This window comes from Dermochelys coriacea, chromosome 6, assembly GCF_009764565.3.
Source record: "Dermochelys coriacea isolate rDerCor1 chromosome 6, rDerCor1.pri.v4, whole genome shotgun sequence".
Classification (NCBI taxonomy): Eukaryota; Metazoa; Chordata; order Testudines; family Dermochelyidae; genus Dermochelys; species Dermochelys coriacea.
This window is the reverse complement of record NC_050073.1, coordinates 31,866,504-31,889,849: the sequence shown is the minus strand read 5'-3', so window position 1 is coordinate 31,889,849 and position 23,346 is coordinate 31,866,504. Positions and strand designations below refer to the sequence as shown.

The following is a 23,346-nucleotide window of genomic DNA, read 5'->3' as shown; positions in this document are numbered from 1 at the left end:
CTTCAAATACAAGCATAGAGCCAACACTCATAACTTATATAAAAATAATACATACATACAAATAGGATGAATATATTCAGTAAATCATAACCTTTGCAAAGATATGTCACATGGCATATCTAGCATAAAGCATATTCCAGTTATACGCATATTTCCATAAACATATAGAGTGCAACATCACAATGCCAATAAATAAATAGCCTTATCTGGACTAGAATATTTGGCAGTTTTATTGTAGGTTGATCGGATGTCCCAATTTTATAGGGACAGTACCGATATTTGGGGCTTTTTCTTATCTAGGCCATTATTACCCCTGCCTCAATTTTTCACACTTGCTATCTGGTCACCCTATTTTATTGACAGCTTCCCTTTTTCTTTAGGAACCCATTACTGTAATATGGATTGCCTAAATGTTTTTGGTACCCAGAAGATTTGATCAAGTTCACTGTATCGAAAGCACCTTGTGGGGTCCCCATGATTACAGAAGTAGAGAGAATCTATCATGTGTTCTTTACACTATATTTTTCTAAAGGTATATAGACTGTTCAAGCCTTTAGTTCCCTTTGAATAGAAATTTTCTGTGTAGTTGCTTTGTGTAAGCCCTACGATAGATTAAAACTAAATACTGTTTTTAAAAATAGATTACTGGAATCAGCCAGCGCTAGATTGCATTTCTCAAGCACTCTACTTTCTCTTTAACATTTAAAGGTTGCTTCACAAACCAATCCAGTAACATCAAGTGAAGGAATTATAGACTCTAATGTCAGATTTTTGACAGTAGTTCTTCCACCAGTGTGTTCACTGGGTCAGGTTTTTTATACTTTTGTTGTTGTTGTTTTTGGTGCTTATTTTCACCTCTTTTTTAATGCTTTCCTAAAAAGTGTAGAGTCACAAAGATAGTAATAACAAAAACTGGCAGATGCTGTGTATATCCTCCTCCTCTTCTATTTTTAAAAAAATCATAGTATTCAGGAGTAGTGGACCCTAGACTATAGTTTGTGACAGTGTGCGGGGCTATTCGTACAGAATGCAGCAGTATTTTCAGTAAGGATTTGATTATCTGTGCTGAACCCTGAATTTTGAAAATAACCTCTTTTGAAGGTAATGAAATGTAAGATTACCTTTTCTCATGGTATTTTACTTCCACATCTGTATCAGGAACCATGTATCATTTAAATTGCCCAAGGTATGTCTGTCAGATCACTAATACAGGCCCACACAACAGCCACTGGAATTGGTGAGGTCAGGAAAGCCTATAAAAGGAGATTGTCTTCAATTTATGAAGAGCTGTGGTACATACATGTTATCTTAAAGGAGACCACTGTTTTGAAATCAGGTTATTTGTTGGGGAAGGCAGGCCTTTGTTCTTCTCATGTCAAAATCGCAGGTGATCTCAGAACACCCTTTGCTTCTGTGATTTGTGGAGATATGGAAGGCAGCTCCAGGCAGCTAAAAAGGATTCAGTACAATGCCAGCAAAACCTACTCATGAGTCAAGTGGAACAAACACTGCCTTAGGTACAATGTCCCTGGGAATGCCTGAGGTGTGATGGCAAAAGCAGCCCATCACACCCTTTGAAAGGAGCAACATGTACTTTCCTATAGTCTGGCTCAATTCTGTTGGGCAGTTCGAAGGAGGGGTGTATGGCCATTTCTTATTCCTCCATTTGGGGAGGTTAGTGTTGCTCTCAGCACTAAACTAGTGAAGTCCTTTCCTAGTGAAGCTGAGATCCTCAGCTTGTGTAAAGTGGCATTAGTTCCATTTATTTCACTAGAGCTATACCTTTTTATACCACCTGAGAATCTGAACTATTGCACACAGAAGCTGACTATAAAGGTTTATTGTACTGTCTAGTTCCTTTGCGTTAACAATGGGTGAAATTCACTTTCGTGCAGAGGGCTAAGATGTTAGTGGGATGTCAGTGATGCTTAGGCCTTTTGCACTAGTGTAAATTTTATCCTATTAGAGCAAAAGATTCAGCAGTACTAGTAGGTAAAGTGCATATTCTGCATCTGCATGACAGCATGGAATTCTGAGGCTAGATTCTGTGACTCATTGTAGTCTGTTACCAATACAAGTTAGTTGTTTGTAGTAATGGAGGAAAAGGACTATGTTGCTATTTAGTATTTGAGGCCTATCCAAAGCTTAATTCTTTGCATCGTGTTGGTAATTTCCCATAAGTATCTTATCTATTACCAGATAATACCAGGTTATTAAATATGCAAGCATGACAGGTCTACTTTATCAGTTTATGTATTGTTGCCCTCTTTTACAAACAATTTTAATACACACGTCCATTACACGCCTATCCCATTTTATAAAATGTTCTCATTTGGAATTATCTGCTCTTGGTACAGAGATGAGAGGTGTTCACTGAAGCATGGTGAAAAAGATAAGGGGCCAGGGTAGGAGAGAGGAGAAGAAAGAATATTAGGCATAGTAGACTTTCACTGAGCTGCATACCAAATAGGTGGTGTAATCCAAGGTAAAAGTGTGGGAGATAAACAGCCTGTCTTGCATGCCTCACTTTTGCCATGAATTCAGGTTGCAAGTCAGGTTCTTTGCATCCCTGACTCTGAGGGAAAGAAATGTCTTCTGCAGCAAAAGGTAAAGCTGGGCTTTTTTTATTCACCAGAAGAGAAGCAGATGCTTTTGCATGTTCTGATTCTTAGGAAAGACTATGAAATTGTCAATGAAAATGTACCTCTTCCACCTCAAATAGTCTCCAAAGTCCTTGAACTGCAAGTAATTTGCTAACATCCAGAAATTATGTCTGAAGGACTGCAGGATTTGCCCTATTTAAAATAAATCAGTTGGTGCTAATTCTGCCTTCAAATGCTATTGAAGCCAGTGGGACTGCTTTGGGTGAGAGGCAGTCCAGTCCAATGAATAGGGCACTCACTGTACTTGGAATCAGGAGACCTGGTTCTAGACTCCTGTCCCTGCCAGTGCCTCACTGTGTGTCTGGTCACTTCTTTTGTGCCTGTTTCTCCCATCACACTATTTGTCATGTCTATTTAGATTGTAAACTCTTTGGCGCAAGGACTTTATCTCACTATGTATTTTCACATTGCCTGCTCACTGAGGCCCTGAGCTCAATTAGAGCCTCTAGGTACTATCAGAATATAAATAATGGGTATAATACATGGCAGTGTTTTGCCGCATTGTATATAACATTGTTTAATCCACAATTGTTGGCATTGTATTACAATTTTGAATATATTTCCATGTTAGAGTATAGCTTTCTTTGCTTTCACAATGGTTGAAATTCACCTCTGTGCAGAGGGCTAAGATTTAAGTAGGATGTAAGCAGTGCCTAGGCCCCTGCACTGACATAAATTTCATCCAATTAGAACACAGGATTCAGCAGTAGGTAAAGAGCTTTTCTGCTTCTACTGTACCAATGTCATGGAATGTGACTTTTGGCCCTTTTTAGTAAAATTTAATATAATTACAGTTACAGGTAACTTAGCAAGAGTTTAAAAAATGCGTATGTCTAGGCAAAGCAGAAGTGTCAGATTTTACAAATGTAATTGTTTTAAGAGATGCAAGAATGCATTTAAGCACTTTAATACTTTAACATATTCCAGTTTCAAGTTATTGTAAATTAAGCTTAATTGCTTGTTCTTTAAATGATTTCTCTATAATGTGAAGCATTATTTATGACCATACTACCTCTATCAATAGCTTTAAAATTACACTTCAAGACTAAGGGCCATATCCTCAGCTGGTGTAGATTCACATTGGCTCTATTTATGTCAGTTTCCACCAGCTGAGAGTCTGGCCTAGTTATCTTTCCACTATATTTTGCTATTATGGAGACTATTAGAAGCAACCAACCGTCTAAATATCTTTATGCAGATTTGAATTCTCAAATGAATTCAAGTTCAAAATTGTTGAAGGAGAGGAGATAGATTTTTATGGGCACTTTCGCCCAAATTGCACGTTGCTGCATGGACGCGCTCTGTATTATGTGCTGATATATTCCGAATCAGCTTGGTGATGGAAAGGAATATGAGAGGGAATGAGTTCAGGCTACATTTTTCCAGCAATTAGATGTACAGTAATGGGAATATACTTACTTTCTGCCTCAGAGTCAGGTTTTGACAAGCCCTTTGGTGGGTGTTAGGGGAAAGTGCACAAGAGCCTCCTCAATTTTGCATGGCCCTGCAAGAGCCTTTCACAATTGCACAGGATTGCTCCCCCTGTGAGCCTGAGAGGAGGAAGGTTCATAGCTCTGATCCCCCTATAGGCCAACCTGAACAGCAGGCCGGTCACAAAATTTGAGCTGCTGCAACAACCTAGGGCAACTTTTTGGCCCGACGGCCACATCTGGGTACGGAAATTGTATGGCGGGCCATGAATGCTCACAAAATTGGGAGTTGGGGTGTGGGCTCTGGCTCGGAGTGCAGGCTCTTGGGTGGGGCCAGAAATGAGGAGTTCAGGGTGTGGGAGGGGGCTCTGGGCTGGGGGTTGGGGTGTGGGTGTGGAGGGGGTGAGGGCTCTGGCTGGTGGTGAGGGCTCTGGAGTGCAGGAGGGTGGGACCTAGGGGTTCGGAGGGCGGGAGAGGGGTCAGAGCTGGGGCGGGGGTTGGGGCTCTGGAAGGGGGCAGGGGTTCAGGCTCTGGGCAGTGCTTACTTCAAGCAGCTCTCAGAAGCAGCAGCATGTCCCCCCTCTGGCTCCTATGTGGAGGAGCGGCCGTGTGGCTGTACACACTTTCCATCCGCAGGCACCACCCCTTCATCTCCCATTGGCTGTGGTTGCCGGCCAATAGGAGCTGCAGGGGTGGCGCTTGGTTTGGGGGCAGCATGCGGAGCCCCCTGGCTGCCCCTACACTGAGGAGCTGGAGGGGGAAGATGCTGCTGCTTCCGGGAGCACATGTGGAGTCGGGCAAGCCCTGGACCCCACTCCCTGTCAGGAGCTCGAGGACCAGATTAACACGTTTGAAGGGCCGGATGTGGGCCCCAGGCCATAGTTTTTCCACCCCTGTCCTAGTAGATGTAGGTGTAATACAAGGAACCATCCCAAGCCACAGGTGCCATAGGGCCCACCTCCTTAAGGGAAGATTCTCTGCTGTGAAGGGGACTTCACTGAACCTGTAATATAATCCCAATTAATCTCTGTGGGATTGAAGGTAAGGATGGTGTGCCTCCCCTGGCTCTACCCACACCTAGCCTCCAGCCTGCCCAGTCTTCTGTGTGCCCTGCATGGAGCCCTAAAAGGGGGAGAACATGTGCATGAGCTGATCCTGTCTTGCACCTTGCAAAGCTGGAATGGAGAGATCCCTGCAGGGATAATCCTTGGGGTTTAGGGTTTTGTTTTTGTTTTTTTTAAATGTACATAGAAATATTTCAGAATAAAATATAAATTACTCCTTAAAGATCTGCTCTGACTGGCAATGTCCTAGTCCTGCATAGACGCTACATACCTCTCTGCCTCCTTTAACTATGCAGAGTTCATTGCGGCTTGCAAGTGCTGCACCTGCAGTATTCCCCCATCCATATGTGTGCTGTTAGCTCTCTCTAACCATGCAGACTCATTCAGTTTAGCCAAATGAAGTTCTTATTTTAGATATTCCATGTTGAAAGGCAAGCACATCTGTCTTTATAAGCTATTTGTTTCCATAAACAGAAACAGAATCTTCTGTATATTGAAAATGACACATTAGTTCGTTCTTACTGTTTTCCCTATGGTGGCAGAAGGCAGTGAAGCACAATAATTAATGAAGAAGGGTGGTTTGGATTTATTATTCATGTAATTTGCATTAAATGAAAAAATATGGGTTGAAAAATGTGCTGGTGAAGGTCATTGGTAGCATCAGTTTGAAACAATAATTGTTTGTAAGGGTAGAATCCTTTCTTCCAGTCCAATTGGATACAGTGCTCTGAAAATGTCAAAGGCAATTGAAAACAAAGCTGTCTTGTAAAGTTTAGTGTTGGGCAGGTTAGGACTGCATGAGAAATTGGATACTGAATATCCCAGTAGGGCGTATTTATGTTCTGCAGAAAATGTTGATTTAAGTGATTTTCTTTGTTTAAATGTCCCAGGCTGCTGTTCCCTTTATCAGAGTTGAGATGCTACATTCCTGACAAGAAATTATTTTCATTTTGGGAAAAAAAGGTGAATCTCAGCAGTTTCAGCAAGGATCCCAGTCTAATAATCAAGGGAAAATTGCATCCGGCCATCTTTCTGAGTGCAAAGCCCCCACTGAAACCATTGAAAGTTTTATTTAAACAACAATGGCAGGAAAAGACCTAAGGGCAAAATGCTATCCTGTCTTTTGTGGATGCTGCACAGGATATGCGGAAGCATGGCTGCATATGGACCAAGTATTTCCATGAGTATTAGGGGCTGATCTCTCCCCATTGAAGTCCAATGGCAAAATTCCCAGTTGTGCAGGATCAGGCTCTAGATTGGAATTCTTGCTAATGATCCAAGAAGAACTCCTCCATTAGGAGAATATATAATATGCTAGTTGGTGGGGCACAACTGGGCTCTCCCTCTGTGCACCTTTTCCTCCATTCACATTCAAGAGCAGCTGTGAGGTGGAGTGTACATAGGGTTGCCAACTTTTCTGCAGAAAACTGAACACCCTTGCCCTGCCTCCTGTTCACTCCCTCCCCCTCCCTCTATTACTCCTCCCCCACTTGCTCATTTTCACCAGGCGGGGGCTGGGGCAGGGGGTTGGGGGGCAGGAGGGGGTGAGGGCTTCAGCTGTGGTTGTGGGTCTGGGTAGAGCCAGGGATGATGTATTTGGGGTGCAAGAGGGGGCTCTGGGTCAGGTGTGGGGCCAGGGATGAGGGGTTTGGGTACAGGAGGGGCTCAGGGATGGGGCGGGGGTTGGGTCATGGGAGGGGGTGCGGGCTCTGGACAGCGGGCTCTGGGCGGCGCTTACTTCAGGAGGCTCCCAGAAGTGACCAGCATGTCTCTCAGACTCCTAGGCACAGGGGTGGCCAGGGGGCTCTGCGCGTTGCCCCCATCTGCAGGCACCGCCTCAACAACTCCCATTGGCAGCGGTGGGCAAGGGCAGCATGCGGAGCTCCTGTGGCCACCCCGAGCCTAGGAACTGGAGGGACATGTTGGCTGCTTCCGGGAGCCATGCAGAGCCAGCCACTGTGGCCAACTGGACTTTTAGTGGCCAGTCAGCTGTGCTGACCAGAGCCACCAGTGTCCCTTTTCAACTGGGTATTCCGGTTGAAAACCAGACACCTGGCAACCCTAAGTGCACACTGATCCTTTTGGGAGCAGCAATAATGTAATGTAAGGGTCCTGTTGTGTTCAGGTTTCTGCAAACCATCTTGCCCTCCATTAGCAGGGCTACTTAAAGACGCAGCTCTGCTGCTGTTCCTTTTCCACCTGCTCCCGCTGCAAACCTCACTGCAGTTTTCCCCAAAGTATTTAAGATAAATTGTTGTCTGAGAATAGTAGCAGTAGAAGCAATATAAGGTAGCACCCAAAACTATCTGTTGGCTGAAAAAGGAAGGAGTCTGAGTAAACAATGACTCTGTCAACGGTATTGATTTTCAAGTCTTTGCCTTTTGTGTGCAATGTTTCTCAGCATCTGCTTTCCTGCTACTCTATAGTGAGGCTATGAAGATCCTCCTCATCACCCCCGCATTGTTACAGCAAGTATAACTTCCTGCTTTTGCAAAGTTAGGTACAGATGTTTGCTATTAAAAAGAGCTTTGATCTAATTTAAAGCAGAATGGCATTGTGTATGTAATGTGTATAACGATCTGTTGTCCTGATTCAATGCTATGCAGTCCTGGGTCATATTTCAGGAGTGATGTGATCTATCTAATCTGGTAAATTTCTGGAATATAATGAGCTCATCTTCTTTATCAGTAATTAGTTAACTAGCAAATGATCTAAACTGATCTCCAGTCTATCATGTCTCCAGTATCCTGTTCAGAGATCATGAACGGGAAAGTACTGGAGAGGCTATCACTTCCACTCTTGATGAGTCTCAGTATAAATGCAAACATATATTAATGACCTATTTTCCTCATAAAACCATAAGAACGGCCATATTGGGTCAGACCAGTCCATCTAGTCCAGTAACCTGTCCAACGGTGACCAAAGCCAGATGACTCTGAGGGAATGAATGGAACAGGCAATCATTGAGTGATCCAGCCCCTCTTGTCCAGTACCAGCTTCTGGCAGTTAGAGGCTGTGGACACCGAGAGCAGCATCCCTGTCCTTCTTAGCTAATTACCATTGATGGACCTATGCTTCACGAACTTATCTAGTTCTTTCTTTTGAGCCTCATTACAGTTTTGTTCACAGCCTTCCCGGTAACAAATTCAACAGGCTGACTGTATATTGTGTGAAGAAGTACTTCCTTTTGTTTGTTTTAAACCTGTGTGACAAAGTTCCTCCTCTACCTTGGTGGGTCTTGCGCTTATTGGCAGATTTGCTCCCCTTGCAGCTTCACGGCAACCCTCAGTTTGGCCGTTTTTGTGAACCCACAGTCCAGGTCAACTCTTCCTGTGTCTGACCAGGAGTTGGGAGATTTGGGGGGAACCTGGGCCAGCCCCCTATTCCAGGTTCCATCCCAGGGCCCTGTGAAATGCAGCTGTCTAGAGTGCCTTCTGGAATAGCTGTGCAACAGCTACAACTCCTTGGGCTACTTCCAACACCTTCTTTATCCTCACAGTAGGACCTTCCTCCTGGTGTCTGAAAATGCTTGTACACCTCAATCCTCCAACAGTATATGTTCTCACTCTCAGCTCCTAGCGCCTCTAATTAGCCTGCCTTAATTTATTCGAGCAGCTTCTTGATTGGCTGCAGTTGTTCTAATCAGCCTGTCTGTCTTAATTGTCTCCAGAAGGTTCCTGATTGTTCTGGAACCTTCCCTGTTACCTTACCAGGGAAGAGGGACCTACTTAACCTGGGGCTAATATATCTGCCTTCTGTTACTCTCCTGTAGCCATCTGGCCTGACCCTGTCACATATCCTGCCCCTCTGCTCAACACTAGGGGGTTGGGCAACTTGGGAATCAGGCAGTGTACTCGTGAAAAGCCATCTGCATTGCCATGGTGGCTTCTATCCCGGTATTGTATGGTAAATTGAAAAGGTTGTAAGGACAGGAACCATCTGGTCACCCTTGCGTTCTTCTCTTTATTTCGCTGCATCCACTGGAGGGGTGTGTGATCGGTCACAAGGGTAAACCATTGTCCCAGAAGGTAATAACGTAGTGTTTCCATGGCCCATTTCACAGCTAGGCACTCTATTTCAACCTCGGCATACTTCTGCTCTCTCGGGAGGAATTTCCTTCTGAGGTAGAGGATTGGGTGTTCTTCATCTCCGACCATCTGTGATAGGACAGCTCCCAATCCTACTTCAGATGCATCTGTTTGTAAAATGAATTCTTTGTTGAAATCTGGGGCTATAAGCATGGGGTTACTGCTGAGGGCTGTCCTTAGATCCATGAATGCTTTCTCTGCAGCATCTGTCCACTTCACCAAGTCCGGACCCTGGGCTTTTATCAGGTCTGTCAAGGGACTCGCTCTGGTAGCAAAATGGGGAAAAAATAGTCGGTAGTACCCCACCACACCCAGGAATGCCCGGATTTGCTTTTTCCGATTCGGCTGGGGCCAATTTTGAATAGCCTCTAGTTTATTTAGTTGGGGCTTGACAATGCCCCTTCCTGCCATGTAGCCAAGGTACTTAGCCTTAGCTAGCCCTATAGCACACTTGGCTGGGTTGGCTTTGAGGCCATCCCGTCTTAATGTGTCCAGAACCGTTTCCACCTTTCCTAAGTGGGTTTCCCAGTCAGGGGTGTAAATAATCACATCATCCAGGTATGCCGCTGCATAACTGGTATGGAGTCATAGGAGCTTGTCCATAAGATGCTGGAAGGTGTCAGGTGCCCCATGCAGTCCAAAAGGAAGAACAGTATATTGAAACAGACCCTGGTGCCATCTTTTCTTTCGCATTTTTGGCAAGGGAAATCTACCAGTATCCCTTTGTTAAATCAAGGGTGGTCAAAAATCGGACATTGCCCAGGCAGTCAACTAACTCATTGATATGGGGTATGCATCGAATTTGGATCTCTCATTCAGCCGGTGAAAATCATTATAAAACCTAGTGGTGCCATTAGGTTTGGGCACCAACACAATCGGGCTTGACCACTGACTGTGGGACTCTTTGATGACTCCCAGCTCCAACATCCTTTTTACCTCTGCCTTGATCTTCCTTTTTGCCGCTGGAACCCAATAGAGCCTTAAAGTTACCTTTGCCCCTGGGACTGTGATAATGTGATGATATGCTTTGGTGGTCCGACCTGGTTTAGTTGAAAACACGTCCTGGTATCGGTTGATCATCTCAGTTACCTCCTTCTTCTGGTTTGGTGTCAGATCAGTGGATATCCTGATCTCCTCCTGCCTGTTACTTCCCTGCATCAGGGTCTCTTAGGCCACTACACACACCTCTCGTTGGTGCCAAGGCTTTAAGAGATTAATGTGATAAATTTGTTCTTGTTTCCGGTTTCCTGGCTGCCACACCTTGCAGGTTACTTCCCCCACAGTTTTAACCACCTCATAGGGCTCCTGCCATTGGGCCAAAAGCTTGCTTTCTGCCATGGGTACCAACACCATCACCCGATCCCCTGGTTGGAACTGTCGGACTTTTGCCTGGTGATTGTAATGTGTTCGCTGGGCCTCCTGCATCTTTTCCAAATTTTCCCGTAAAATAGGGGTGACCCCGGGCTCTCTGTTCTTGCATCTGCAACACATGGTCAGTTATATTTCTCCCCTCATTGGGTTCCTCTTCCCAGATTTCTTTTGTGATATCTAGTATGCCACGGGGGTGGTGTCCTTATAATAACTCAAAGGGGGAAAACCAAAGTTGAGGCCTGAGGTACCTCCCGGATTGCAAATGTAAGGTAGGGTAGTAGGGTGTCCCAATCCTTCCTGTCCCGACTTACCACTTACCTTATCATTGCCTTGAGGGTTCGGTTAAACCTGTCTACAAGCCCATCGGTCTGTGGATGATAGACTGAAGTTCTCAGGGTATGTATATGGAGCAGCGTACAGAGGTCCTTCATTAGCTTCAACATAAATGGGGTATCTTGGTCTGTTAATATCTCCTTTGGTAGCCCCACTCGGGCAAAGATCCCCACCAACTCTTTAGCTATCGTTTGTGGCCGTGTTCCACAGGGGGATAGCTTCTGGGTAGCGAGTAGCATAATCCAGAATGACAAGTATATATTGGTGGCCCCGGGCTGTGTTCTCCAGGGGTCCCCTAGGTCCATGGCTATTCGCTTGAAGGGGACCTCTATGATGGGAAGGGGTACTAAAGGTAACCTCAAGTGGGGATGGGGACTGTGAAGCTGACCCTCCGGGCAGGACGCATAGTACCTCCGCACTTTATGTACTCCAGGCCAGAAGTATTGTCGCAGAACCCCATGCCAGGGTCTTCTCTACCCCCAAATGCCCGCCAAAAAGATGACTATGGGCAAGACTTAATACAGCATTCTGGTGTTTTTGAGGTACTAGGGTCTGTTCTACCTTCTGCCCCTGTACTACTGCAACCCGGTATAAGAGATTCTTCTTCATTATGAAGTAGGGTCCTGGTCCCTGGGTTTTCCCTTCCATGGGGACCTCATCTATTTCGGTCACCTCTTTCCTAATGCTGTCATACCTTGGGTCTTCAGCCAGGTCCCGTCCAAAATTTCCTCTCCCGGGGCTAATCTGCCTGAGATCATTGAGGCCAGTCTCTGTTGCTTCTACTGGTTCAGAGGAGTTAGGGTGGGGGTCAGACTCGGGTGCTTCTCCCTCCTGGGTGGCCTCCTTTTCAGCTGCTCAGGTCCACCTACCTATGAGAGCGACCCTCTGGCTTCGGGCCAATATTCGGGTTCCCTGCCCTTCTTTCCCTTTTCATCTTTCTACGCTGTCTGAGAGTGGAGAACAAATCTGGGGATATTTCAGAGTAGGTTGGGGGTTGACAGTCTACTGTGGATGCCTCACTACTTTCAGGGCTTCCCCCTTTCTCCAATTCCCCTACCAGGAATAAGTCTTCAAACCCTGTGAAGTCCCTCCCTATGAGCACTGGGTATGGGAGTTTAGGGACTACACCTGCTGCTACCTCAGTAATGTTCCCCTGAATCTCAATTTTTACTGGGATAGTGGGGTAATAACCAACTGGCCCATGGACGCATGTTATCCCTGTACACTTAGTTCATAACAACTGACTCACTTCACGAGCTTCCCCGAGACAAGCGTGATAGCACTCCCCGAATCAACCAGTGCTGTGGTCTCTACCCCATTTAGTTTCACTGGTCTGGTGTATATATGTGGGGTTAGTGAGACCTCCACAAGGTGGATTAGGGAGCATGAGTCTGCCCAGTTCCCCAGGTACACTGCATAGGCTTCTCGGCACTGGGACACTGTGCAGCTATGTGTCCCCACTTCCTGGAGGCGTAACATCTGTATGGCGCCCTAGGCATTCCCCGGTCTCTTGGTTTGGGCAGTCTAACATCACGATCCTCTTCCCCCTCAGTGCTCCGACTCTTTGGGCCTTCAGCCCCTCTCTTTTTCCACCTGTGCTCTCCTGGTGGCCCAGTCACCCGACCTCTAGGGCTTGGTGCTGCTAGTTTAACCCAGGGTGCTTCTTCCTTAACTGGTCGGATCAGCTCCCTCACCATCCTTTGCCTTTCTACCAGCATGACAACCTCGTAGTAGGTAGAGGGTTCGTTCTGGCTTACCCAGGCGCGAAGGTCTGGCAGTAGTCCTCTCATGTACCGGTCGATGACAAGAACCTCTAGTATCTCCTCCGGACTCTGGGACTCAGTTCGTAAACAATTTTGTGCGAGATGGATGAGGTCATATAATTGGGACTGCGGGGTTTTGTTTTCCTGGTACCTCCACTCATGATATCCCTGGGCCCGCACTGCAGTCATTACCCCAGATCTGGCCAGGATCTCTGCTTTCAGCTGGGGGTAGTCTGCCGCAGCCTCTTCAGGCAAATCATAGTAGGCCTTCTGGGCCTCCCCACACAGGAATGGAGCGAGGATGCCAGACCACTGTTCTTGGGGCCAAGCCTCTGGCAGGGCTGTCCTCTCAAAGGCCAGGAGATATGCCTCTACATCATCCTCCCACGTCATTTTCTGCAGCCAGTTGCTGGCCCGCATGATCTGCGTCCCATCATGGCCACAGTTCAGCTCTGTAAGGGCCTTTACCTGGTTTACCAGTTCCTGTAACATAGCCCGGTCTTGAGCAGCCTGGTCCATCAGCAGACGATTAGTCTCTAGCTGCAGCCGCACTGTCTCCTGTTGGGTGGCTGCCTGGACACGGGTACCCTCCTGCTGGGCAGCCGTGGCTTGTATCTGTGCCCGCACTACATCCTCCATTGTGGTGGGGGAAAAAAATACCCTCTCCCTTTTTTTTCCTTCCAAACAGCCACCGCCTTCTGCTGCGCTGTGCACACCAGATCCCACTACTGACACCAGTTGTGACAAAGTTCCTCCTCTACCTTGGTGGGTCTTGCACTTATTGGCGGATTTGCTCGTCTCGGAGATTCATGGTGGCCCTCAGTTTGGCCATTTTTGTGAACCCACGGTCCAGGTCAACTTCTCCTGTGTCTGACCAGGAGTTGGGAGGTTTGGGGGAAACTGGGCCCGCCCTCTACTCCGGGTTCCAGCCCAGGGCCCTGTGGAATGCAGCTGTCTAGAGTGCCTCCTGGAACAGCTGTGCGACAGCTACAACTCCCTGGGCTACTTCCCCATGGCCTCCTCCCAACACCTTCTTTATCCTCACCATTGGACCTTCCTCCTGGTGTCTGATAATGCTTGTACTCCTCAGTCCTCCAACAGTATACGTTCTCACTCTCAGCTCCTAGCACCTCTTGCTCCCAGCTCTTTACACGTGCACCACAAATTGAAGTGAGCTTCTTTTTAAACCCAGGTGCTTTTAGTAGGCTGCATTAATTGATTCTAGCACCTTCTTGATTAGCTGCAGGTGTTCTAATCAGCCTGTCTGTCTTAATTGTCTCCAGAAGGTTCTTGATTGTTCTGGAACCTTCCCTGTTATCTTACCCAGGGAAAAGGGACCTAATTAACCTGGGGCTAATATATCTGCCTTCTATTACTGTCCTGTAGCTATGTGGCCCGATCCTGTCACACCTGCTACTTATTCATTATTTCAGTGGGTGATCCTGATTCTTTAGTTATATGAAGGAGTAAATAATGCTTTCTTATTTACTTTCTCTACACTAGTCATGATTTTATAGACCTGTATTATATTCCCTCTTAGTTGTCTCTTTTCCAAGCTGAAAAGTCCCAATCTTTCTAATCTCTCCTAATATGGAAGTTGTTCCATACCCTTAATATTTTTTGTTGCCCTGTGTATCTTTTTTCTAATTCTAAAACATCTTATTTTTTTAAATGGGGTGACCAGAACTGCATGTAGTATTTAAGATGTGGGCGTACCATTGATTTATATAGTGGTATATATTTTCTATCCCTTTCCTAACATTTTTTTGACTGCAGCTATACATTGAGCGGATGTTTTCCCTCGAGAACTTTCTCTTGTGCTCTATCAGAGTGATCCAGCTATCAATGTATTTGAATAATTATAGACTTACATTTTCATTCATACAATGCTCAAAGGGTTTGCTTTTGATTTGGAGAGCCGTGCCCAGTGTGTGCAAAATGACAAGTCGCTGCTACCCTAACAGGGTGGTGTGAAATCCCACCTCCTCCTTAGCTTTATTTCTGAGGGTTGTATGTTTTTTATCTGCTTTGGCAGTTCATTTAAACAGACAAATTAACTTTATTTCCTCATCACTAAACTTGTTTCACAGTCTAATGTTAACTTCTCTGAAAGGAATGCAGACATATCTTGTATATGTAGTCAAAATAATATTTAAATGCAAGAGAGATGGTGCAGAGAATTACTGCTTGGAGCAGTATCATTTCGTCTTTATGAAAATATAATAGAGGCAAAAAAACAAGGCACTGACGGGAGCTCTTTTTATTATGTATTTATTATTTTGTATTACTGATGTGCTGTGGGGTACTGATGGCTGCCAGCAAGTGTGTTTGACCTGTGGGCAGGCAGAGACCTCACAGAAGCCGACCGGTGTGTTAGCCACCATTCATTCATGCTAACTGAGAGAGCAAATAAATATTCCTTTGTTTAGTGCTCGCTGAAACAATAGTAGCCACCCCAACTCTAGGTCCAGCATGGAAGGCCTGACAAGAACTAACTCAGATTTCCCAGGGACTGATTGGTGGAGTTGTGTGTGTCTGTCTTTGTTTATCAGTATCAGAAAGGGAGGAGAAAGCCAGTGATGCATGGCCCTGAGAAGGAGCAGAGACAGAGCTCCTTGGAGTATAGGATGGGCTGGAAAGCAGGCTTGGATTTCTGGGCACGGAAACTGCCTGCTGCTGTTTGTTTCTACTGTGTTCAGGGAAACAGAACTTTGTGGATAAACAACATTGTACTAAAGAAATGAGTAACTTGTATTCTGAATTTCTCCCCCTAAAGGAAACAACCTCGCAAGGCCCCAAATATTCACTAACTCCTCAAGTCAAGGGGCAACATTGTGATAGGATCCAGAGGCCCTAAGTTCATGATCCCGTTGTGTTAGGCACTGTACAGAAACATAGTAAAAGACAGTTCCTGTCCCAAAGAGTTTACAATCTAAATAGACTAGAAAGATAAAAGAAGTATTTGTTATCCTCATTTTATAGATGGGGAGCTGAGACACTGATGTGTTAAGTGACTTGCCCAGGGTCTCACAGGAAATGTGTGGCAGAGCTTCTGAGTCCTGGTCCAGCACCTTAACCATAAGACCATCATTTCTATCTTTCCTTTTACTCCACAGATGCTTCTGTATTTGTACATTGGTTAGGACAATGGGTCCTGATTACCACTGGGAACTCTGAGCACTGCCACGTATAAAAATAATAATAATGAGAACGAGTGCATTTCAGTTGTACATTTTCATTCCACGTATTGCATTGTCGCATGCACTCATCTTTGAGCCAAAACTGCAGTAATTGTTGATTAAAAAGGAATAATCTTTTAATTAGGAAATGATTCTTTTCTGTTGTGATAAGTGAGCTGTAGCTCACGAAAGCTTATGCTCTAATAAATTTGTTAGTCTCTAAGGTGCCACGGGTACTCCTTTTCTTTATTCTTACTTTGTTTTGCTGAGCAAGGAGGAGAAATTGCAGAACCTTTTAAGCAGAGAAAGAAAGGTGTTGTCAGAGCAAAGAGAAAGCTGCAAATGTGGGGGAAGCACAATAGTTAATTTTTTTCTGTCCTCCTCCCCTTCCTCTTTGATATACTGGTTTAAAAAATAAAAGTTCATGGGGAAATAATTGGGTTTTCTTTCCAGACATATTTTTAAAATATGAAGTTTACATACTGTAACTACTACCTCGTTCATTACTGCAATAACATAATACTTGCTTATGCAAGCAATTGTGAATATAGCCCTTTATGTGATGTTTTATGTGCTAACACTTCATTTCATGGCACGTTAATTAATGTTCAATGGCAAATGAGGTTTTGGTGATAATACCGTGCGCTTAACTGTTGCACACACTTCCTCTCTGTTTTTTATGCTTCTGTTTACATTCCTACCTTTTTGTCTGTCTTGTCTATTTAGAGTTTGACTACACAGGCAAGTTTTACCGGCTACAGTGATATAATTATACCACTCTAGATATAGTTGTGCCTATATAGCTCTCCCTATGGATGCTCTTATTCCAGTATAGGAGAGGCTTTTTTCAGTTTAGCTTAAACTCCTTCCAAAACAATTTGAGCTAAACCAGAAAAAAAACCCTCTTATACTGGAAGAATGTCTGTGGAAGGGGTACACTGGTATAACTGTGGAGATTTAAATTCACACCTTAGCTTATAGTATAGTAACTTTCCCGAGTAGACAAGCCCTTAGATCGGGGGTGGGCAAAGTTTTTGGCCTGAGGGCCACATCTGGGTATAGAAATTGTATGGCAGGCCATGAATGCTCACGAAATTGGGGGTTGCAGTGCCGGGGGGGGGGAAGGTGAGTGCTCCGGCTGGGGGAGCAGGCTCTGGGGTGCGGCTGGGGAGGAGGGATTTGGGATACAGAAGGGTGCTCTGGGCTGGGGCCAAGGGGTTTGGAGGGCAGGAGGGGGATCAGGGCTGGGGTGGGGTGGGGAGGGCTCAGGGGTGCAGGCTCTGGGCAGCGCTTACCTCAATCAGCCCCCAGAAGCAGAGGCATGTCCCCCTCACCGGCTCCTACGCAGAGGCACGGCCAGGCAGTTCTGCACGCTACCCCGTCCGCAGGCGCTACGCCTGCAGCTCCCAGAAGCAGCAGCATGTCCTCCTCCAGCTTCTAGACGGAGGCGCAGCGCCGGCCACGTGGCTCTGTGTGCTGCTCTGTCCACAGGTGCCACCCCTGCAGCTCCCATTGGCTGTGGTTCCCAGCCAATGGGAGCTGCGGGTGACAGTGCTTGGGGAAGGGGCAGCGTGCAGAGCCCCTTGGCTGCCCCTATGCTTAGGAGCTGGAGAGGAGACATGCTGCTGCTTCTGGGAGCAGCATGGCAAGCCCCTGACCCCACTCCTTGGTGGGAGCTCAAGGGCCATATTAAAATTTTGATGGGTGGACGTGGTAGTTTGCCCACCCCTGCCTAAGACTGCAAGTCTTTTGTGGTAGGGACTGTCTCACTATGTGTATGTACAGTGCCTAGCAGACTGAGGCCAATATTTTTGTCTGGGGCCCCTAGGCACTACACTAATAGATAACAATAATATCTCTAGTGTAATAAACCCTAAATATGTTTTACTAAACTGTAAATGTAAGAGGAAAGTGTGACCTATGATTTTTTTCTTATTTGCAGGCCTAGCCATAACCAGAGGAAAATGCCACAGTATACAGATCCTCACACCAGTGCACAAGACCTATGCAACACCTAAGCCATATTTTGAGGCTCAGATGGTGCATAGTAGAGCCCTGCCCAGGACTGTTTTAGAGCCCTGCAGAGGGATTGGGATCCTGCAGGACCCACTGCCAAAACAGTGGGAGCAGGATACAAAAATAGTCCAGGACAGGGCTCTAGTGCATAGACTTTGTACTGGCCCTCCATGTAAGGGTGAATCTCACACCATCTTCATATCTTTATTTGATATACTGTGTGGACAAATTTTGCCCCTACTGGTGCAGGCAGGGGGAGCAGAGAGGCTGCATAGTGCATCCGATACTCCAGGAATGACTCTGGTGAGGGCAGGATCCCACAAGGCAGTGGGCAGAGTGACATGCTGTGAAAATGCACTGTGCTGTTCCTTTCTTCTTGTGAGTCCCTGACTTTTGATCATGGAGAACGACAGTATAAATGCTAGTCACTAGGGGCTTGGTCATGTCCTCTAATCTCAGGCCAAACTAGCTGGACCACTTCAGTGCAAGAGAGTTTTGTTGTCTGCTGTTTTCATTGTGGAATAGGTTTCTTACTACCCTCCTTTATCTCTTGTGCTTCAGAAGACAAGATTTAGCCCTCCTTGTTTTTCCTAACATATATTGATAGATAAATAGATTTTTTTATTGTTCTTACTCTTCATTATTTCCCTGTGTACAGAAGAACTCAAGGAGAAACTAAAGGAGTATGTTGACGAGGTGAATATGCGGAAACCTGGATTCATCAAGGTGGTCCGGCACAGCAAGCAAGAGGGGCTGATCCGGTCTCGAGTTAGCGGATGGAGAGCAGCCACAGCACCAGTCGTTGCGCTCTTTGATGCTCATGTGGAATTCAGCGTGGGATGGTATGTATCTTGCTGCTGCTTGCAATTATTTTTAAATGATCGCATGATATATATCCAGCATATAGGGGGATGAAGTTATATGAAGATATTTTGACACAGATTTAAATACAGAGATAATTATGAAAAGCTTATGGTTTGTTAAATGAAACATAGTCATAATCAAGATACAGTTTTTTAGAACTGGGTTATTGTCTGCTGTAGTGGTTATTCCGGTAAATGCATGTTACTAAATTAGACAAGTAGAGCAAATTAGAGATTTATTGCCTCTGGTTAAAATTTGTATCAAATTTATGTATGGACAGTATATTATTGGTCTCTTCCATTTTCATTTGATTTTTCTCAATAGCTAGCGCACGGATGATAAATAATCACTTAGGCATGTAGAAGCTCAACAGAACAGGTCAGATGTGTAGCAAACTTAGTCCTGATTTTTTGTATGCAAAATTAAGGGAGTAATGCAAATTTTTTATATTATTTAGGGCCAGATTCTGTGTGTTGCTGAGCTGATCCGATGAGGTGCTGTGATTTCTCAGTACTTCCCAGGATAATTCCATGTATTGTTCATCTGAACATAGAATATTCTTCACATTTCTTTCACCATTCTATTTAACTAAACTTTTTTTAAAAAATCTTAACGTTTTAAAAGCTCACAATAGTTATAAATGTCAGAAGAACCCTGGGAAAGGTTTTGTTGTCAGCATGATATTATGATTAACTGTATAAGAAAAGCAGACAGAGGCCCCAATTCAGCAAGATATTTAAGCACGTGTAACTTTACATATTCAAATAGTTCCATTGAAGCCAGTGCATTCACTCACCTGCATATCTGCTGAAGTACTTTGCTCAGTTGGGCCCTGAGCCAGATAAGCCTCTAGGCTAAACCAGTATTTTGGGATCACCACATTATTAATTGCTTAGGGCAGTGCAACTGCAGTTTGGATGGCCATGTGTGTGGGAGAAGGGGGCTTGGCAGGAGCTGGGAGAGAGATGGAAACATCCAAAGTTTAACCCAGTTCATGTGCACTGAATGTATAAACATTTTTAGCAGAGGAATAACAAATGGCATAGACTGCCAAGCTCAATACTTGTTTCTGAAAGACTTGTGCTGTTTATATTTAACTGCCAGCGGCTGGCTTTACAAGATACAGAAAAATTACATAACGATGTCTTGGCTCTATCTCAGATGTGCTCCTGGTGTTACGGTGGTCTCCTTTATGAATCTTTTAATTAGAATCTAAATTGCATAAAACATGTCTGTGCAAAGGAGGGTAGATGATTCAGAGGTTAGGAGTTGGATACCAAGCCTTTCACTTTGAGATCATTGATTCCAATTCAGTCCATATTGATAGTGACCAAAAGTTGTTAGCATCTGAAGCTTTTCAGTGGCCTCTGTGAAATTAGATGGTGGTTTTAGCCTGATTCCTAGTGAAGAGTGACCACATCAGAGAATTATTATCACAATTAGCTCTGACACCTTTGTTGATGGACTTCGAACGACTTGGATGGTGCTGTCCAGAGATCAAGGGTAGAGTATCCTTGGGGCTGGAATACTTTTTTCATACTTACAGGTGGCCCAGCAGGTCAGAGATGAGGTTTATTGAGAAGGAGGGTAATGGGGGAAAGAGAGGAACTTCAGTGACTGGTCTATTACTACTGCACTTCTCATGAGCATTTAATTATGTAGTTGTCCAACTTATGTTTAGTTTCAGTGTTACTTCTGTATAAAAAGATGGTCTCTTTAAAGGGAAAAGAGTTTTTGTCCCTGGGATACTTCAGTTATTAACTCTGATCTTCTTGATGTCCTTGATCATAGAGAGGGCCTGGAGACATCATCTTTATGTGGTAGCACAGATGTAAACGGTAACTGATAAGAAAGGTCTAATTTCTTCCATCAGCAGACTAGAAAGGAATACCCAGTGCATGCTAGATTTAAAGTTACACTGTATACTTCAGGCCAAATCCTACAGCCTCACTCAGTAAAATCCACACTTCAGTCAATGGGAGTTTTGCATGAGTAACAACTGCAGAGCTTGCCCTTCAGATAATATAGAATATAGGATATGGTTGGCATAAGGGTTTTGCTTCTGTTGAAACAATCTCAGTATTTGTTCCTCTAGGGCTGAACCAGTGCTCACGAGGATAAAGGAAAACAGAAAAAGGGTCATTTCTCCATCATTTGATAACATCAAATATGATAATTTTGAAATAGAGGAATACCCCCTATCTGCACAGGGGTTTGACTGGGAACTGTGGTGTCGATATCTGAATCCTCCAAAATCATGGTGGAAGCTGGAAAACTCAACTGCTCCGATAAGGTAACATGCACCTGTGACATGGGTTTGGGAATTGCGGGAAGTGCTCAGTTATATATAACAAATAACAAAGGGCTGGCTGGCTACATGAACTTTATTTTAACAAGGACCAAGGGAGCTGCTTATCAAACAGACCAATGGTTAAATTAGAATAAATGTTCTCACTGTTCTCTGCCACTTTTACCATTGCTTCCTTAGATAATCACAAAAAAGTTGTACAGTCTCATGTACTTCATTTTTATATAACAAGTCAAAGCAAATATAAAAAAGCAAAAGAGAAGACTTGAATGCTTGATTCAGTGTTGCCATCTACAAATGTCTTGTCTGCTAATTTAATGGTAATGATCCAGAAAGACAATGCAGTTTACAAGTGTATTACAAAAAGGTACAACTGTCAGAGTGATGAATTAAAATCTGATCATTACATTTGTAGTTATATCACATAGCTGTACTATTATGTGTTATAATCACACACAAATCTGGCCCACAGATGTGGGAGCAAGGAGTGTGTGAAAACCCCTATTTTTGTATGACCTAGTTCTGTACCTGCCTATTCTGTCTAGAGAACTGTTAAGCTGGTGCAGAAGAGGACTCCTGTCTACTCTATGATACTAAGGGTAGCGTTGTCTCATGTAAATAAGATTGATGACCTCCAAGCAGTTCTCCATAGATCCTAGTTCTTCTTTAGATGCAGATCCCAAGGAGCTCACTGTAACCTCCCTTCTGGTTTCCCGAAAGCTTTTGCAGGAAGAGAGGAGGTGGTTGAGACTGAAGTACAAAAATTGCACCTTTGGAAGTGCTGGGGTGGGGCATCAATAGGTGTCTCTTGCATTCTCTCACCCTGTCAACCTGAGAGCTATCTTTGATCCCACAGACCTGTCTTCTCTGGATGACAGCTCTATTTTGGAGCTGTCAGATGGAATTGTTGGCTCAGGGCTGCATTGACCCACTCCATCTCCTTGGCCATCACTCGTTAGGAAGGTGAGAGGATGTCCCTAAACAGGACTAGGAGTCAGAAGATCTGGATATGAATGCTAGCTCAGCCACAGACTTTGTATGTAAGGTGGGGATAATAATATCCATCTCATACAGATACTGGAAAACTTAATTAATGTGGGTAAAGTGCTTGAGAACTTCTGGAAGACCTGTAGCTGTGAAAAATATTATTTTTAATATCTTCTTGTTGACTTTTTAAAATAAAATAATTGCAGTTTAGAACAAAGAACTGGTCCTGATTCTGCACTTCACCCAATAATGATGTGATTCCTGATGGACAGGGATTAGATTTCATTTTACAATGATGGGCATTTAGATTTGCTCCTTGCAAAATCCTTAAATGAGGATGAGAGCTGGCCCTTTTCCTGGATTATTGTTTATTTTTGAGATACATTGTGTCATGTAATAATAAATTAAGTCCAGCATGTGGATAGATCATTCCCCCAGTAACCAATACGTTATTACTTCAGGCACAGAGTGAAAATACAACAGAATTAAAACAAAGGCAAAGGGATTCTTTCCTTCAAAAAACATTCAGAAACCTTCCTATTCTGTGATAAACTCAGCACTATTTTTTAGATGGTATAAGGTTGTCTCATATTTTCCTCATTACTAAATACATCAGAAATATTTTCTCATTATGCTGAAGAGGTACAGTAATAGTGTAGGATAACACCACACAAATATATAAATCTGTACAAGGGGAGAATTTTAATCACATGAAAAGCAGATGTCTGTATTTAACACAGCTTGATTATTCTCTTCCTGATAAATGCAGGATGATTTACCCTATACTCTTGCATTGCTCTGTGTCCTTTCATTAATATCCTGTTGTTCCCAGTGCTCCTTCTGCTCACACTATGACAAAAATGACATTTTTGTTTTTATCAGCATGCAAAGTAAGCTAAAAACACTGTAAAAAGTAGATTAATTACTCTATATTCGCCTTCCCTCATAGATGGGGAAATTATACTCCGTATAGTCAAATCTTCACCATTTTAAATGTGGTTCAGCAGTCGTAAGACTGAGTGTCTAAGGATTTTGAAGCAGTAGGAAATTAATATCAGTAGGACTGGGTGACTCAGTGTGATATGGAGACTCTCACCCCTAGGCCACAGATTCAGATTTGTCCCAGATTAGCAGTGGCTGAAAGACATTAATATTTTACAGCATTTCAGTGAAAGGAGTGAGTTGTCTTCTTGTGTCCATATTACAAAAGCTGCCAAAAAAGGCCCTGACTCAAGAAAGCATCCATATTCACTAAGAGCTCTTAAGCAGATAGTTAATTT

At 44.3% G+C, this 23,346-nt stretch overlaps 1 protein-coding gene across 4 annotated transcripts in view; it reads left to right on the top strand.

The window, feature by feature from the left end:
- The window catches only part of GALNT18 (polypeptide N-acetylgalactosaminyltransferase 18), a 410,017-nt gene that overhangs the window by 245,289 nt on the left and 141,382 nt on the right, over positions 1–23,346 (top strand). For all 4 annotated transcript variants that reach the window (XM_043516561.1, XM_043516559.1, XM_043516560.1 and 1 more), the window contains exons 4-5: positions 18,566–18,749; positions 20,867–21,064. In XM_043516561.1, coding sequence (XP_043372496.1) covers positions 18,566–18,749; positions 20,867–21,064 — 382 coding nt within the window. The remainder of the gene's footprint in view (positions 1–18,565; positions 18,750–20,866; positions 21,065–23,346) is intronic.